Source organism: Apis laboriosa, unplaced genomic scaffold, assembly GCF_014066325.1.
Source record: "Apis laboriosa isolate Shangri-la unplaced genomic scaffold, ASM1406632v1 scaffold30_cov140, whole genome shotgun sequence".
Lineage (NCBI taxonomy): Eukaryota > Metazoa > Arthropoda > Insecta > Hymenoptera > Apidae > Apis > Apis laboriosa.
In genome coordinates, this window is record NW_025222776.1 from 2,896,489 (window position 1) to 2,913,391 (window position 16,903).

The 16,903-nt window shown below is 16.0% G+C and overlaps 1 protein-coding gene across 2 annotated transcripts in view; it reads right to left on the reverse strand.

Moving 5' to 3' along the window:
• The window catches only part of LOC122714535 (ran-binding protein 9), a 34,176-nt gene extending 20,102 nt beyond the window's left edge, over positions 1-14,074 (reverse strand). For both annotated transcript variants that reach the window (XM_043935962.1, XM_043935961.1), the window contains exons 1-3: positions 13,764-14,074; positions 757-1,112; positions 306-493 (exon numbers count right to left, since the gene is read on the reverse strand). In XM_043935962.1, coding sequence (XP_043791897.1) covers positions 306-493; positions 757-1,112; positions 13,764-13,962 — 743 coding nt within the window. In that variant the 5' untranslated portion in view covers positions 13,963-14,074. The remainder of the gene's footprint in view (positions 1-305; positions 494-756; positions 1,113-13,763) is intronic.
• Positions 14,075-16,903: the final 2,829 nt, after the last annotated feature.

The following is a 16,903-nucleotide window of genomic DNA, read 5'->3' on the forward strand; positions in this document are numbered from 1 at the left end:
TCTTCAATATTTTTTTTATTTTGTTTATTTTTTAAACTCTATAAAACATCTTAGTTAATTTTAAATTATTAATTATAAAATTAGTTAATTTTAAAATTATTATTATAAAATATAATATTTTTTATAAAAAATGTAAAAATATTTATATTTTTTTCTATTTCAAAGGAAATTAGTTGGAAAAAAACAATTTTTTTTCTCAACAATCTCCATTGTTTCTTATTTCATAAAGACACTTAATTTGTTTAATAATTTAGAAGAATTTTTTAATAACAAAAAAATAAAGAAAACATAAAAATTCAACTTACTTGTGAAGAACTGCTTGCCATTGACCCTGTCCATGATCTGGTGTAGGGTAGTTTATAATTTGCAATCTTGTTTTGACACGGAGTTCGTTAAGCATGTCGTCAATGTCAAAAACAAAGGGTTCTTGTCCAAAGTTTGCATCGACTACTTCTCCTGGTGTTTGAAGACCCACCGTTGGATATAAATTTGGCTAATAAAGTGATGACTAATCGTTAACAAATTTTTTTTAAAAATTTTTCTTATAAATATATTAAAATATTTATAAATAATTTTTAAGAGAAAAAAAAGATTAATATATATTATCAAGAAAGAAAAAAATATATAAAAAATAAAAAAAAATAGATATGTCTCAATAATATACTATGATTACATTTAAATATCTATAAAAAATGTTAAAAACGTTACATCAACGTTCTTATCAATATTAATATTTTGATGAGATTCATTATTTACCGGAAGATCAGTGAATGCGATACCAAGATGATGTCCATTTTTCGTATAGAAGGCAGTGTTATCTACAAGATTTACACCACAACCAATTACATCTCCTGTAGTGAACGTGGGTCCATATGGTTGACCTGTTCCAGAAGAACAGAAACTGTGTCCATCATCGCCGTGGTATCCGTACGAATGTTTGTCCCAGCCTGGTAACCTGTTCACGTTTACTCCATGAGCAGATAGGCCAATTCCCATATAACCGTCTCTGCCTTTACTGACGATCTTCACTTCGAAATAATAGAGACCACAAGCAGCTGGTATACAATGCGTTGTACGTACGCTTGCTGCATCCTTATGAGTTTTTCCATAACCTAAAATAATATATATATATATATTAATATATAATAATATATATTATAATATAATAATATATATATTATATATTATAATATATATATAATATTATATATTATAATATAATATAATATATATATATATATATATATTATTATTTATAAATTTTATGTGATTAATTAATGTGATAAAAATAATTTAAAAAATCTTATAATAAAAAATAGAAAGTAATATAAAAATAGATTTAAAAAAATAAAAAATAAAATTTAGGATAATTTGTTGATATATAATGATTAATAATAAAATTCTACATATGAGGAAACAAATTACAAATTATATTAATTATTAAACATATATTTCAATTAATTATTAAATATATATATATATATAAGAGAAACTTTAATAAATAAATAAATAAATAAATAAATAATATATAATAATATAAATTTTTATTTTTTTATATATATAGAATATCAATATATTCATAAGATTTTTAGAGATTTAATTCTAGAAATCAAAATTCATCAAACAGAAATATTAGTATACAAAAATATTTATAAATATATAATAAGTAATATTATATATAATAAGTAAAACTATATAAAATAATAATAAGGCTTTTTTTAAATTATAAGAAATTTAAGTTTATGATAAATGAAACAAAATAAAAATAGATTAGATAAGATTCCATTTTATCTCCATTCTATTTGCTGTCGCATAGTATTTTCAATCGCGAAAATAAATTTATTAAAATTTATTAAATTTATTAATTATTTATAATTTAACAAACAAGTTTCAATTGAAATATTTGTAAAATATAAGTATGATAGTATTTTTGTGTACGAAATTTTATATTTTGATCTTTATAATCAATATGAAATTTATCCTATACTGATGTTTTTAATTAATCTATTTTTTTCAAATATATTATATATATTGTAATATATAATATAATATAAATGTAAATATAAAATATATATATATAGTTATATTTGTTTCTATATTTTATATGATTTTCTTTTGCATGATATTTTTTATATAGTAAATATTCACCATAAAAAAAAACTATGTACAACTTTCTTATAATATATTATAATATATTATAATATATATACAATATTACATTTAAGAATCGTATTATTCTTTTTAAAATAAATGTGTATCTGATTAATTTTAATATAAAAGTATAATTTGAAATAGTTATATAAATCATCCAGTATATTTAAAAAATATACTGAATATGTAATATAAATTTAATTTCTATATTAAAAATTAGATTAGAACTAAATTACAATAATTATTTTTCCAATCTTCCAAGGAAAATTAAATGAAACAGCTATTTATGCCAAACAAAAAAATTTATTTATTTAATTCTATCTAAAAATTGAAGAATTCTTTCATTTTTTGTGCATACTATTATTGCATATGCACTAGCTATCACATTTTTATATAGAATTATATAAAATTCAATAATATAATACAAAAAAAATTATTTACGAATAATTTTAAAATTAAAGTCAATTATATATAAGAAAAAAGTTATTCAAAATTATTTTAAACAATATTATTCAACTTCATAAGCAAGTATATTTTTTACTGTATCTTATATAGATACATGTACAGAGTGTTAATATATTTCTTTATAAAAGTCAATTCTAGAAGCTAAAACAAATTGAAAATTATTATAAAAAAATGTCGGTTTATTAAAGTTTATTTAGTTAATCAATTTAAATTTGCAAAGTTTAAATGAAATGAGATAAAAAGAGAATGAGGTCGCTTTGTTTCCATTAAACTATTACAGTCTATTTAATGTAAAATTTATGTTAAACTTAAATTCATAATTTAATAAATAAATCTTAATCAATATTTATTGACATTTGTTAATACATATATATCAACTTTTATATTTGTTTTCTTTTGTTATTTTGAGTTTTAAAATTGATCTTCTATAATATAGATATTTCATAAATTTATTAATACTCTATATGTATGTATATATATATATATATATATATTATAACGATTCCAAATAATTTTTAAATTATTTCTTATACCAAAAAAAGTATTTCAAACAAAAATTTGAAAAAGGACATACATTATTCTAATCGTTTTGCTTTATTTTTTTTTATTAAGATATGAAAATCATATTGAGTTTTTTAAATGAAATGCAATATTTCTTCTTAAATTCTTCTTAAATTTGAATAAAGCATCAAACTTAGTATAAAAAAATATTTATAATGTATGATTTAAAATTCATTTATTAAGATATTTTTAAAATAAGTTTTATTTCAAGAGATATTTAAATTATTATTTATTATAATTAATGCAGTTATTTATTTGAATTATGAAAAATTTTTTCAAGCATTTCTGCAGATATTGCGAATACGTTCTAATAATATTGTTCTTGAATCTTCGAGTGTCGTAGATAATTAACAATAAACTTCATTTTTTAATGTTCTCTAAAGGACTATAATCGAACAGTGTTAAATTTGGCATGTAAACTATCTAATATTATTATCATATCCGATCCAGCGGTTTAAAAACATTTTTAATATTTGTAATTGCCGAACATTATAAGACAACAGTTATAATTTTTTTAAATGTATTTGAGATTATACTAAACCTTGTAATATAATTTTTTTATAGAAAAGTGAAATATATTTGACTCGTTAACGATCCATTAATGAAGTATGATCCAGTGATCTATTAATCAATTATGTCATATCAAACTTAATTGATATTGATGATATAATAAAACCAGTGAGAATTTTTTTTTATCCAATTCTAATATATAATTTTTAAATTTACTTTTTCTTACAGTTTATTTTTAGATTTACTTTTATTTATAATTTATAAATATTACTTCATCAATTTATAGAAATATACCATTTGTATTTTGAATTTGTTGCAAAAACTATTCATAAAATTATATGATTCTTAAAATTTTATTCATAAAATTTGTAAAAATGAAAAAAACATCACTACTATACTCATATTATATGAGATGTATTAATATATGGATTATGAATAACAGATAAATAAAAAAATAAGAATAGATAAATATTCTTTATTTTTTATCATTTGATTGCATCCATATTTTTGTATATTAAAGAAACAATATTCTTTTATTATTTTATATTTTATAATTTTAAAAAAGTAAAAAATAATGATGGCTTTAAGTATTTAATTTGATATAATATCTTAACCCTCGAAATATTTTTTATAAATTATATTGCATTATAAACTATTATTATATAATATTTTTCATTATTATTATAATGAAATAGTAATAGACATTTCCACAATTTCATTTTCATTAAATTTTTATATAATTGAATTTATAATATACTTATAAATACTGAAATATGTCATGATAACGATGCTTATCATGTAATAAAAATAGTGTTTATAAACACAATGTTATATTATATTATAAATCGTGTAACGATGCATAGTTTAACATAATATTAGTAATTTAAGAATATTTCAGTCAGTATTAATTTTATCATAATATTTTTTTATATTAAATTTGGTTTTTTAATTCAAATTAAAAAAAATATTAAGAACTCTATTTAAAAAATTAAAAATAACTTTTATCTCAATAAAAAAAAGCAAGAAAATAAATAAATATTAGAATAATATAAAAAAACCATGTTTGTATAATAACATTTTTTATATATAAATATATTTTTTATATAACATTTTTTTGTATAACAAATAATTTAAAAATTATTTAAAATCATTACATTACGAAATTTATTCTATACAGTATTGTTTTATAATAAATAACAATCATCTGGATCAAAATAAATATTATCCCTACTTTTTTTATAAAATAAGAAAAATAAGTATCTGTGAAAATAAGAAACAATAAATTTTTTTATTCATTAGGAATCATTTAGTGATAGAATAAAATAACATATCTAAAATATCATTCTCTTCTTTCTATTCTTCTATTATTCTATCATTCTATTTTTTTAAAAGAAATATTACTTAGTCATTATATATAACTATCTCAAACTTCTTGCTTTTCATTTTGCTTTTTTTTTTCGTCTCACTCAAAAATATACTCATTTCTATATATAATACTATGTATAATAATTTAAATTTGCAACATGAAGCGAGGTGTATTGATTATTTCTGAAAGTATTAGAAATAAAAAAAAATGTTTCAAATGAAAATTATATAATTATATAATTATATAATCAAAGGAAACATTTAATTGTTTGATTTTGAATTAATAGTGCAGTAAAAACCCTATAAAAATCACATTTTAAATTCTGAGGATTATATTAAATTTTTAAAAACAATTTTTTTTTTATTATATATTCTTATAGTTTGTTGAATTCTATTCAAGAATATTATATGTATTTTTCATAAACCATTATTGAATTATTAATTTTCAAATTTTATATACAACTATTAGTATTATTAACTTTTTAACTATTTTAACTATTAATATTATTCAATATACACTTGGAGATTGTTCATCGAATTTCGTATGTTATGGTAGTTCTAAGAAAACTCTAAACAGAATCATATTTTTATAAGTAAAATAGTATAATCTAAATATGATTATTTTTCAACATATTTTCTATTATTAAGAATACATTTTTATACATTTTTATTAATATATTGATATTGCTTTTTTTTTAAATATTATTTTTGCATATATATTATTTATACATTGACATAATTCCATTATACTTTTAATTGGAATACTTTTACTTTTTTATAAAAAGAAATATATAGCAAATAATTGGACAATCTTATTGATATGACATGTTATTAGCTCATTATTTCAATTGATTTATTTTGAAAAATTTCATTCATCAGTTTCCTATTACTAATGCTAAGATAAGATAAGATTCTGTTGGAACCATATATTTTTTTCTTTCTTGTAATTCCATATTGATCAAAATACAATCATACATTTCAAAATTACTACAATAGATGAAGTTTGACTGATCTTCTCATTTGTAATATTAATGCCGTTGTATGTACATGTAAAAGTTAATAACTTAGCAATAGCTTATGAAAAATACATACCTAAAAAATGTTTTGATAAGCCACAATATTAGAGATATGTTTATTTTAATTTTATCCTAATTCTGCTATTCTTAATTATTTTTTTATTTGTCATAAAAAAGTATTTCCAGAAAAAGTTATTATATTTTTTTGAAAATGAAAATCATATTTACTAAGATTTTACTACATTTGACAACATTTTTTAAATAATTTGTTTACATTTAAATTATTTGTTTGTATGCATAGCAATTTATTTAATATATATAATTTAATATATATATAATATATAATTAATATATAATTTAATATATATTTAATATATATAATTTACAATTTATTTAATATATATAAAAAAAATTTAAAAAAAAATTATTTAAATTTTATCATTAATTTCTAAATAATAAAATATAAATTGCAATAAATATAATAATATAGTAAATTATAATTAAATTATATACATTATAATAATATAAGAATATATAATATAATAATATATAATATAAGACATATAATATAGTATAATATAATAAAAAAAATTATAAATATAATATGTTTCCGAAATCATAATACAAGCAACTGATGATTCTATGTTTCTATTCTAAAAATAAATCGAAAAAAAAAGAATATTTTTTCGTTTTTTTTTCAAATAAATTGAGTTTTAACATTTTTTAAATACAAATGAAATTAGTTATTTTCCAATTAGATACAAATAAATAATAGACGATTATTGTACATGTCTTTGTACATGTAAAAATAAACGAAAAATATAAAATAAAATTTGATCGCTTATGTCTTTATTTTTGAAAAAATTAAAATTGAATATTTACAATCAAAAAGCAATAGTATATAAAAGACGAATTTTCAAATTCAATTTTTTGAAAAATTGATTTTTAAATAAAAAAAATTTTTTTTTGTTTATTTTCATATAGAATTATCTTCTGTAATTTATTTAAAAAATATCTAATTATAAAATAACATATTTCACTTAAAAATTTTTTAAATTTGATTTATTTAAAAACGAAATCTTAAACAAAAAAAATTTTTTTTTTTTTCTATTTTTGCCATGCAGATTATATCATAATTATAGTGTTCATAAGATGCGTATAAATAATAGCAAATATCTTATTATATAATAAAATGGAACTGCACGTACAAGATAATTTTTATTATTCATAAAATCCTAAAATTTACAATTAGAATATTTTACAAATTTTTTATCATTTGAAAAATACGTAATTCCTAAAATCGTGTAAAAATAAATTTAATCCCCTTTCATATTATTTAAAATATTATATTATAAAATATTAATAATGAAAAATTATATATTTAATAAATAAAATATAAATTTTTTTTTTATTTCATTTAAAACAACTTTGGAGAAAGTGCTATATAGTTGAAAACATAAGGGCAGGAAATTCGAGAACAAAATTAATCGTTCGTCGCAATCTAATCGCTAATCTTGGATACACTTGCAATGCAGTCATGCAGTTTGTCGACCTAGTAACCTACAGTTATCCGTTTCACATTTAATTAAATACAAAACAATTATTAATACATCTTATGAATATTATAATAAAATTTGTCTGTAAGGAATTGTATCAGAATAATTTTTCGTTTTTAAACAATTAAATAAATATTAATATAATAAATTCATATAATATTAATATAATATTAATATAATATTAATATTATAAAATATATAATCTATTACAAATAATAAACAAAATTTCAATAATTTACTTAATATGAATATATATTATATATATAAAATAATCATAAATAACTTATCTATAATATATAAATAATCTATATATATATATATATATAACATACCTAAAAATTTATTTTAACAAATAAACAATTGTTATAAAAGCATAAAATTTCAAAATTGAAATTTTTTTTAAATTAATTTTTTAAAAAACAATGAATTTTGAGAAAAACGATTTGTAGATTTGTACTAAGTACATTAAAATCTATAAGAAATATTTATTAAAGATTACAAAATTAAAAAAAATTAAAATTTATCAAACAGTATTTTATATTAATTTTCATGCAAAAATAAAATAGAATTATCTTATACATTATTCTTATAAAAATTATAAATTAATTACTAGTTTATAATTTTTAGATATGAATTGAAATAAAAAAATATGTTATAGTTATACTATTTAAAATTATATATTTATAAACATTAATTAACATTAATAATAGTTTATTTAAAATAAAAAAATACATTATTTACTAAAAAATATAAATAAAAAAATTTTTTTAAACTAAAAATAAAATTATGAAAATAAATAATTGTTTTATCCTATAAAAATTAAGAAAAATTATATTATATTATAAATATTATATTATATTATATTATAAAATGATTAAAATAAAATGAAAAATTATAATATATAATATGATATAAAATTATATTATATTATATTTAAAATGAAAAATTGCATCCGATAAATATTTTTCAATATATTTTGATTATTATTTATAAAATTAATTATTAAACAATATATGAAACTTTATAATATGATACATACTTTTTAAGTTTCAAATATATAATTTCAATAAATTGTGTATTTTTACATTATATTGATAATATACTCGCAGTTTAATTATAATGAAAAAAAAAGATTTTAATTAACAAGTTAATATTAACACGCATACATATATGTTTTTTATTTTCACATTTAAATAAATTTTAAAATATTTAAATCGTTTAATAAGAATATTAAAAAATGGATGAATTTTGGCGTCCTTTTAACTTTGATCATTATTTAATTAATTCAATAATAATTACTTGAAATTCAGATTCTATTAATAAAATAATTATAATAATATTATATTATTAATTTTAATAATATAAAATTATATTATTATTTTTATTTTTATTAAATTTCGATTATTAGAAACATTTACAGTAATATAATATTGCTTTCGTTATAAAAAAATGTTAATTGATTCAACGAAAAAATTAATTAATTTAATTTTTTTAATTTTTATTAAAATAATTAATTTAATTTTTTAATTACTATTAAATTAATAAATTTAATTTTTTAAATTATTTTAACAAATAAGATTTTAACAAATAAAAATTTAATTACAAACGAAAGTTATAAATTCTAGATTTTCTTTTTATAATTGTTTTTCGTTTCATTAAAATAAAATTTAAATAAATTGTTTCAATATTTCTTTTATGAATGATTTATGAATGATTTAGAATGATAAAGACAATTTAAATGATTGATATAATATAATTTTAAATACTGAAGAATTAAAGTATTAAATTGAAAAATTCTTTTGTTTGAAAATATTGTTTTTTATGTTGCAAATACTATCCTTGTTAAATTTCAAAATGTAAAATGTTAGAAAAAATATAATATGCAAATACTTAAAAATTGTAAAATGTTGAAATATTGTAAATGTTGATTGGAATATTTTAAAATTTAAAAAATTTTAAAATTTAAATAAAAAAATAATTTATACTTATATTTAAAAAAAATTAATTTAAAATAAAAAAAATAATAATAATAAAGAAATGGAAAATAATAGAAATGGAATAAATAAAAGAAATATACAAGAAAAAATAAAGATTAAATAATATATATATATATATATATATATATATATATATATATTATTTATATATTATAATATAATATTCTAATTATTTTTAATTTTTTTTAAACAATTTCGAAATAAAAAATATAATCATTATCAAAAATATATCATTATAAAAAATAAATAAATCATTATAAAAAATATATCATTATAAAAATATAATCATTCGAAATAAAAATAATCATTAAATTTTTATAATATTTAATTTTTTAAATTTCCATTATTTTTGATAAAAAAAATTCTTGTATTTTTAAATAAAATTTAAAAAAGATTAATAAAATATATTTATAATTGTAAAATATTTAGAACTTGTCAATTTAGCAAAAGATATTATATATTATATATTAAAAATTATTATTATATATTAAAAATTTTTTTACATTAGAAAGAAACAATATTAAAAATATTTTTATTTTTTCTTTCTTCATTACATAATTTAAATAAATATTTAAAAATAAAAATGTTGAATATAAAAATAGAATGTTATGGCTAACAGTAATAAAATAACATACACAAAATTCGTTATGCTTTCTTTATTATTCTTATAAAATAAAATTATTGTATAATACAATGTCAATTTCTAATAGTAGTAGAGATTAAAATTGTAAATTATTGTTACTGAAATTTATATATTTCAAATATTGTGTAATGAAAGAAACATTAAATTTATAATTATCTAATTATTGAAATTATATAAAATTAAACAAAAATAACAAATTTTTAAATTAATTATTATCTATCTATTAGATTTATATTAAATTAAAGAAACATATAATATAATTGATACAGAATCTATATATGTATTTAAAAAACGTGTATTTTTTAATAATGTTTCATAATATTACTGACAAGACAAATTATAATACATGTCGTTGAAATTAAACATAATTTTTTTATAACTGCATATTTTTTTCATTTAATTCTATATTACAATTATAATTTATCATAACAAAATAAATAAAATGAATAAAAAAATTATTAATTTTTATGATTATTAAGAAAATAAGAAAGATAAAAATACAATATGTGTGATTTTTTATTTAATTTTATCATATTATAAATCATATTATATAAAGTATTCTTTACAAAAATATGATAATTAAGCAATTAAATTGATTAAAAATATTTTTTTTTAAATAGCAAAATAAATATTTCATTAAAAATATTATATATATATATATATAAAATTCTTTTATGTTTTAATTTATAACTATAATCCTATAAACCTAATATATTTTAAATTATTTTTTTTTCATTTTATACATTTCTCGAATTGTTATTATTAAATATATATATTTTAATAAAAATTAAGAATATTTTTTATACAAAATTTTTTTTAATTTTAAAAAAATCAAGAAAGATTTTGAACGATACAAAAAAAATTCAAAAAAATAATAATTTCTTGAATATTTATATTAAGAATTATAAATATTTATATTTTTGAATTATTATAAATATTCAAATAGTCAAAATTATATTTTATGTATGTATATACATCCTAAAGATATTAATTTAAAATTCTTTAAGATTCTTTAATTATGATAAATTAAAAAATATATATTTTATATGCAATTAAATGGAATCAAAGGACAAATTAAAGATTTTTTTTCTATTTTTTGAAGTCATTAATATTTTTTTACATGATATATATTTGTTTTTCTTATATTTTAATTCAAATGCATTCAAAGATGCTTAATTAGATAATTTTAATGTAATAATGATTTAAATTAAACATATGTGTTTCTATTAAGATCAAAATTTTTACGGGCGAAAATGTGCGAGTATAAATAAATAAGTTAAGAGTTTAATAAGAATTAAATAAGAGTTTAAAAAATCTGATTATTTTCTAATAACTCATTATTATAATAATAAGCTACCCATAATAAATTATTCGAAACAAAAAAAAGAAGTTTTTTCTTACAAAGAAAATATTTATAACAAATATAACAAATCTGCAATGCCAAAAGCATAAAAAAAAAATAATTAAAATTTGTATATATAATTATATATCAGAAGATCATTATTATTAATCGATTATTATTTATTTTAGTAATATATATAAAAGATCATTATTATTGATCGATTGTTATTTATTTCAATAATATATAGCTATGAAAGATCATGATTTTAAATATATTAAATTAAATTATTAAATTATTAAATTATATTTAAATAATTAAAAAAAGTAATTATATAATTAAAAAATATATAATAATAATTAAAAAATAATAAAATTAAATAATTAAAAAAAGTATATAATAGAATGTATATATACATATATAAATATATAATAAATATATATATAATAAATGCCTTATAAAAAAAAAATTTATAACAATGAAATTTTCTAGAACATATTTATATATTTATATTCGTAAATTTACATCCGTCGATACCTAAAATTTATGATCTTGATAATATAAATAATAAATCTTAATTTTGAGAGTTAAGAGATACTTCAAGGTTGTGTAGTTATAAATCTATAAATATATTTAATGTTATATAAAATATGAAGAAAAAATATATATATATGCATGTAAAAAAAAAAATGTCAATAATATTGAAAACAATAGAGAGAAAAAAATGACTATCACAAAAATATTTTTTTATAATGTATTCATCCTTTAATATAGTTCTATATTGCATAAAATATTTTTTTATATCATCATAATTGATGGAGTTTATTTAAGTTTATTTTAATTATTTTATTAAATAAATATATAATAATAATATAATAGAAAACTTTAATCATTCTCAATTTACTTATAATAATANTTAAGATCTTTTTTTTGAAAACATTTATTTTTACAAGAAATCTAAGATATTTTATAATTTCTATTGTATGAAGAAAATATATAAAATTATAAAATAAAACAAATACTGTATAAAGAAATCAGTTATATTAATAAATATTGAAAATATTATAATAAATTTATTATAAGTATTTTGTTATTAAAACTATATATAAGATATAAGTAATATTATTAAATTTTAATTCATAGTATTTATCACAAAGAATTTATACTCTTTTTAAAATTTATAATCTTATTATAAATACAAAATAATTACATTAATTTATGAAATATTTTATTTTATTTGAAAAATTTTATTTATTAATTTAAATATTTTTTGTAATTAATCTATTCATATTTTTTATTAATATATAATAACATATAATTTTGTTGTTTGTAATCTAAAAATCTATTTACATATTGAAATAATATTAATTAAATGCAAATAATATTACATAATTTCTGGATTTTTTATTTTAGAAAAAAAATAACTTTTAAGAGTATTTAATATTATTAATCAATTAGTATTACTTTTTCAAATATAGAACACAATATTTTTATATAAAAATAATATTTAAATTAATTTCAATTTTAATTTAAAAATCAGGATACAATACAATAACAATAACACTGTTCTTATTAGTATCTTAATTTATATTAATTTATTAAACTTCTATAAATACATAATTCGAATATTTTTTTCAATTTTTTAAATTTGTTCACTTTAAAACTGATTGACAATAAAACTGAAGAAAAAAAAAATAGAAGGAAAGAAAGAAAAACTTAGCAAAAAAGGAAAGAACAAAACTATTCAAACATCGCAACTGTCATTGCCATCTCCTTCTCTACGCAGATTCATTTTTTCCATAAATGTCCGAAAGAAATCAGAAAGGCATAGATCCACGAAAATTTCGATTGATGAACAAATATTTGAATTAAATCTTGGGATTTAATAAAAAATGAGTGATCAAGAGAAAGTCGAACAGAGACCATGACCGATCAGCTGATTCCTTTGTTTAGGTCGCTGACACACGCGAAACGGAGCTCTGCCATTTTCAATCGATATTATAGCTCCGTCAACGATTCGTCCGTATCGAGTAAGAATCGAATCCTATTGGCCGGAATCATTCCTCGATCCTTCATTTCGGAGAACATTAAAAATCATCCGCGAGAATTCTCTGAATAGCAGAAAAATAGTTGAGAAAGATTAAGACTAATCAAACGTACCTTTGTAGTGAACACGAAGATTGTTTTGGGAGAGGCCGATGTAATTGTATTTGTCCTTTGGACTCCACGAGCGTGGTAGTGGCGTTTCCTCTTCATTTACCATCGGATAGAGCATTTTTAGAGGATCAACGGGCTGATTTTGCCCGGAATTCGTCTGAGAAGGCTCCATAACACTCGGTTCCTCGCTGGTGGCGGCCATCTTTCTCTTGGGCAGCCCCACTACTTTCGCCAGTGGACTATGCTTAACTGACTGCGCAACAGTCCTGCGCAACGGTCCTGCGCAACTCAACTTTACCTTCTGTTCATGAAGTGTATAATATATAGATAATATACTTTTTAAAAGAATTTTGAATATATATATGCTAAACACACACAATATAATCTTATGTCAAATATCATATAAATATATGTATATAAATATATTAATATTAATATTAAATAAAAATTACAAAAAAAAGAAAAAAAGAATAGAAAAAATATTAAATTTGTAAATTTGTATAATAATTTTTATAATATATTCTAATAATTAAATATAATAAATGTTTATTATTTTATTATTACATTCATATACAATTCATTTACTTTATATAATTTTATGCTTTTTTTTAAAATATTTATCTATATCTTCCTATTATACTATAATATTGTATTATAGTTTTTATTTATTTTAGATATAAATTATAATGAGATTTTGGCATCAATGATTTAATCAATCAAGTTACTAGAAATTACTAGTTTCGAACTTTCACATTAGTTTTAGGAAATATTTGCTTTCAGCGATACGTTGTCATAATAAATCACATAAAAAGTAAAATATAGTATAATGATATAATTATAATTTAATGCAATAGTGTTGATAATATAGTACAAGTATTATTTTTTTTATATTTATATTAATTATTTAATATATTTTCTCTTTTCTCTTTTTGTATAATATAATTGTTAATAAAAATTAAAATCAAAAATTTTTATTTTGGATTTTTTATTTGAATTTTTTATATTATGTATAATAATTTATATAATATAAATGTATAATAATTTATATAATATAAATGTATAATAATTTATATAATTTATATAATATATATAATTTATATTATGTATAATAATAGTAAAACTATTATTTAACCTAGAACAAAGAACATTAAAGTTTATTTAAAGTTATTTTATTTATTTTTTAAATAGTTACCTGAAAACAAATATTTCTATAAATTATAACTATAAAGAATATAACTATAATTAAAATAATAAATAAAAACAAAATATAATTAATAAATACAAAATAAAAATTGTATTTATGAATTCTTTTTATGTGTGAACATATGTATATATATTGATCATTTGCTACATTTTTGATTTTTAATTACTAATTTTTTATTAATTTAAATTATATTAAAATAAAATTAATAAAATTGATATTAATAAAAATTATACAAATTTTTGATAAACCTAAATTATTATGAAAAATTTCTCTTAATGTTCGTGGATACTTCAAAAATTAGGATGAAATATAGAAAAATTCAAATGGATTGTAATTCTAATAATAACATTACTAGTATTATTGCTACTGCTATTATTTTACATATAATATTTATGTTTTCCTTAATTAAAATTTTATATATTAAATATATCACAATAATATCATAATTTAACAAGAAAAATTAAAATGATACTTCAAAATTAAACAGTTATATTTTCATTTTTATGTTTCAAAAACTAAAAATGGATAATAATGCATATTTTTTAAAAAATTGATTTCTTATAAAATATTTTAAATATTGATAAAAATATTATAAAATATAAAAAAGTTATAATTTTTAATAATTTAATTGTAAACATTTTATGTACATGTCCAAAACTCATAGGAAATGCGATATTTTATCTTTTTCTCAATTGATTTATTTCTTAAATACTATATTATTATAAATGAAAGATCTTAGAGAATATAGAAAATAAATTTTTAAAAATGATTATATTAATTAAGCTCTTAATTTTAAAAAAATTATAAAATTTAGATTTAATTATAAATTTTTTTAGTTTTAATAAATTATTGATGAAAAAAAATTATAATTTTAGAATATTGCGATATTAAATTAATAGTTTTTAAAATTTATTTTTATAATATAAATGGTGATAATATTTTAATAATATTGTAATAAATGCTTAAATATTTAATTAATAATGAAATGAAAATAGAAATTTTTCATTTAAATAATGAAATTTTGTTAACAATTAAAAATAATATTAGAAATATATATATATATATATATATACTTCAAANTCTGTAATATATCTAATGATATAATTAACAAAATCTTCACAAGAATTCAACAATATAAATATAAAATTGCATATAATATTGCAAAATCTATTAAATTTAAATGCAATAAAAATCTTAAAATAATAATAAAAAAAATAGAAATAAAAAATGTAAAAATATAAATATAGATAATATATATGTATAACATGTAATCATATATATGTATAACATGTAATCATGTAATATATATAGATTTATTATATTATAAATATTATATAATAGATATATATATAAATTTTGATTTTAAATTTTAAAAAATTTAATTTTTTTTTTAATTCTAAGAAAAAATAGTAATTTTATTAATTTATGTAACTTCATAATTACAACAGAGATTAGGTTTTAAATATAAATTTAAATAATTTAAAAAATTTAAAAATTTAAATAAAAATATATTTCTAATCTAAATGAATTTACAAAAATCATTTTAGTCTTTTTATATCATTGTATGCTTTTGAAAATTTTTTATTATTTGATTGAAATTATCAAATTATTGCTTATTTATAATATTGCTGAGGGATAAATGATACTAATTAATCTGCCATACCAATTAATCTGTTATCAATAAAATTACTGATTTCACTTTAAAAATATAAACTTTAAATTATTTATATTAAAAAATTTATAATTGACAAAAATTATATTATTACTTATATATTTTTTCTAATTTTTCTTAATCTTACAAATCTTTTTTTTTATTATTTGATTTTTATAATATTTGATTTACAATATCATATAATAAAAAAATAACATAATTAGTTAAATTTGAAAAAATTGTTTTCACAACTTTCTTTGATAATTAATAAAATTAATTAATAAAAAT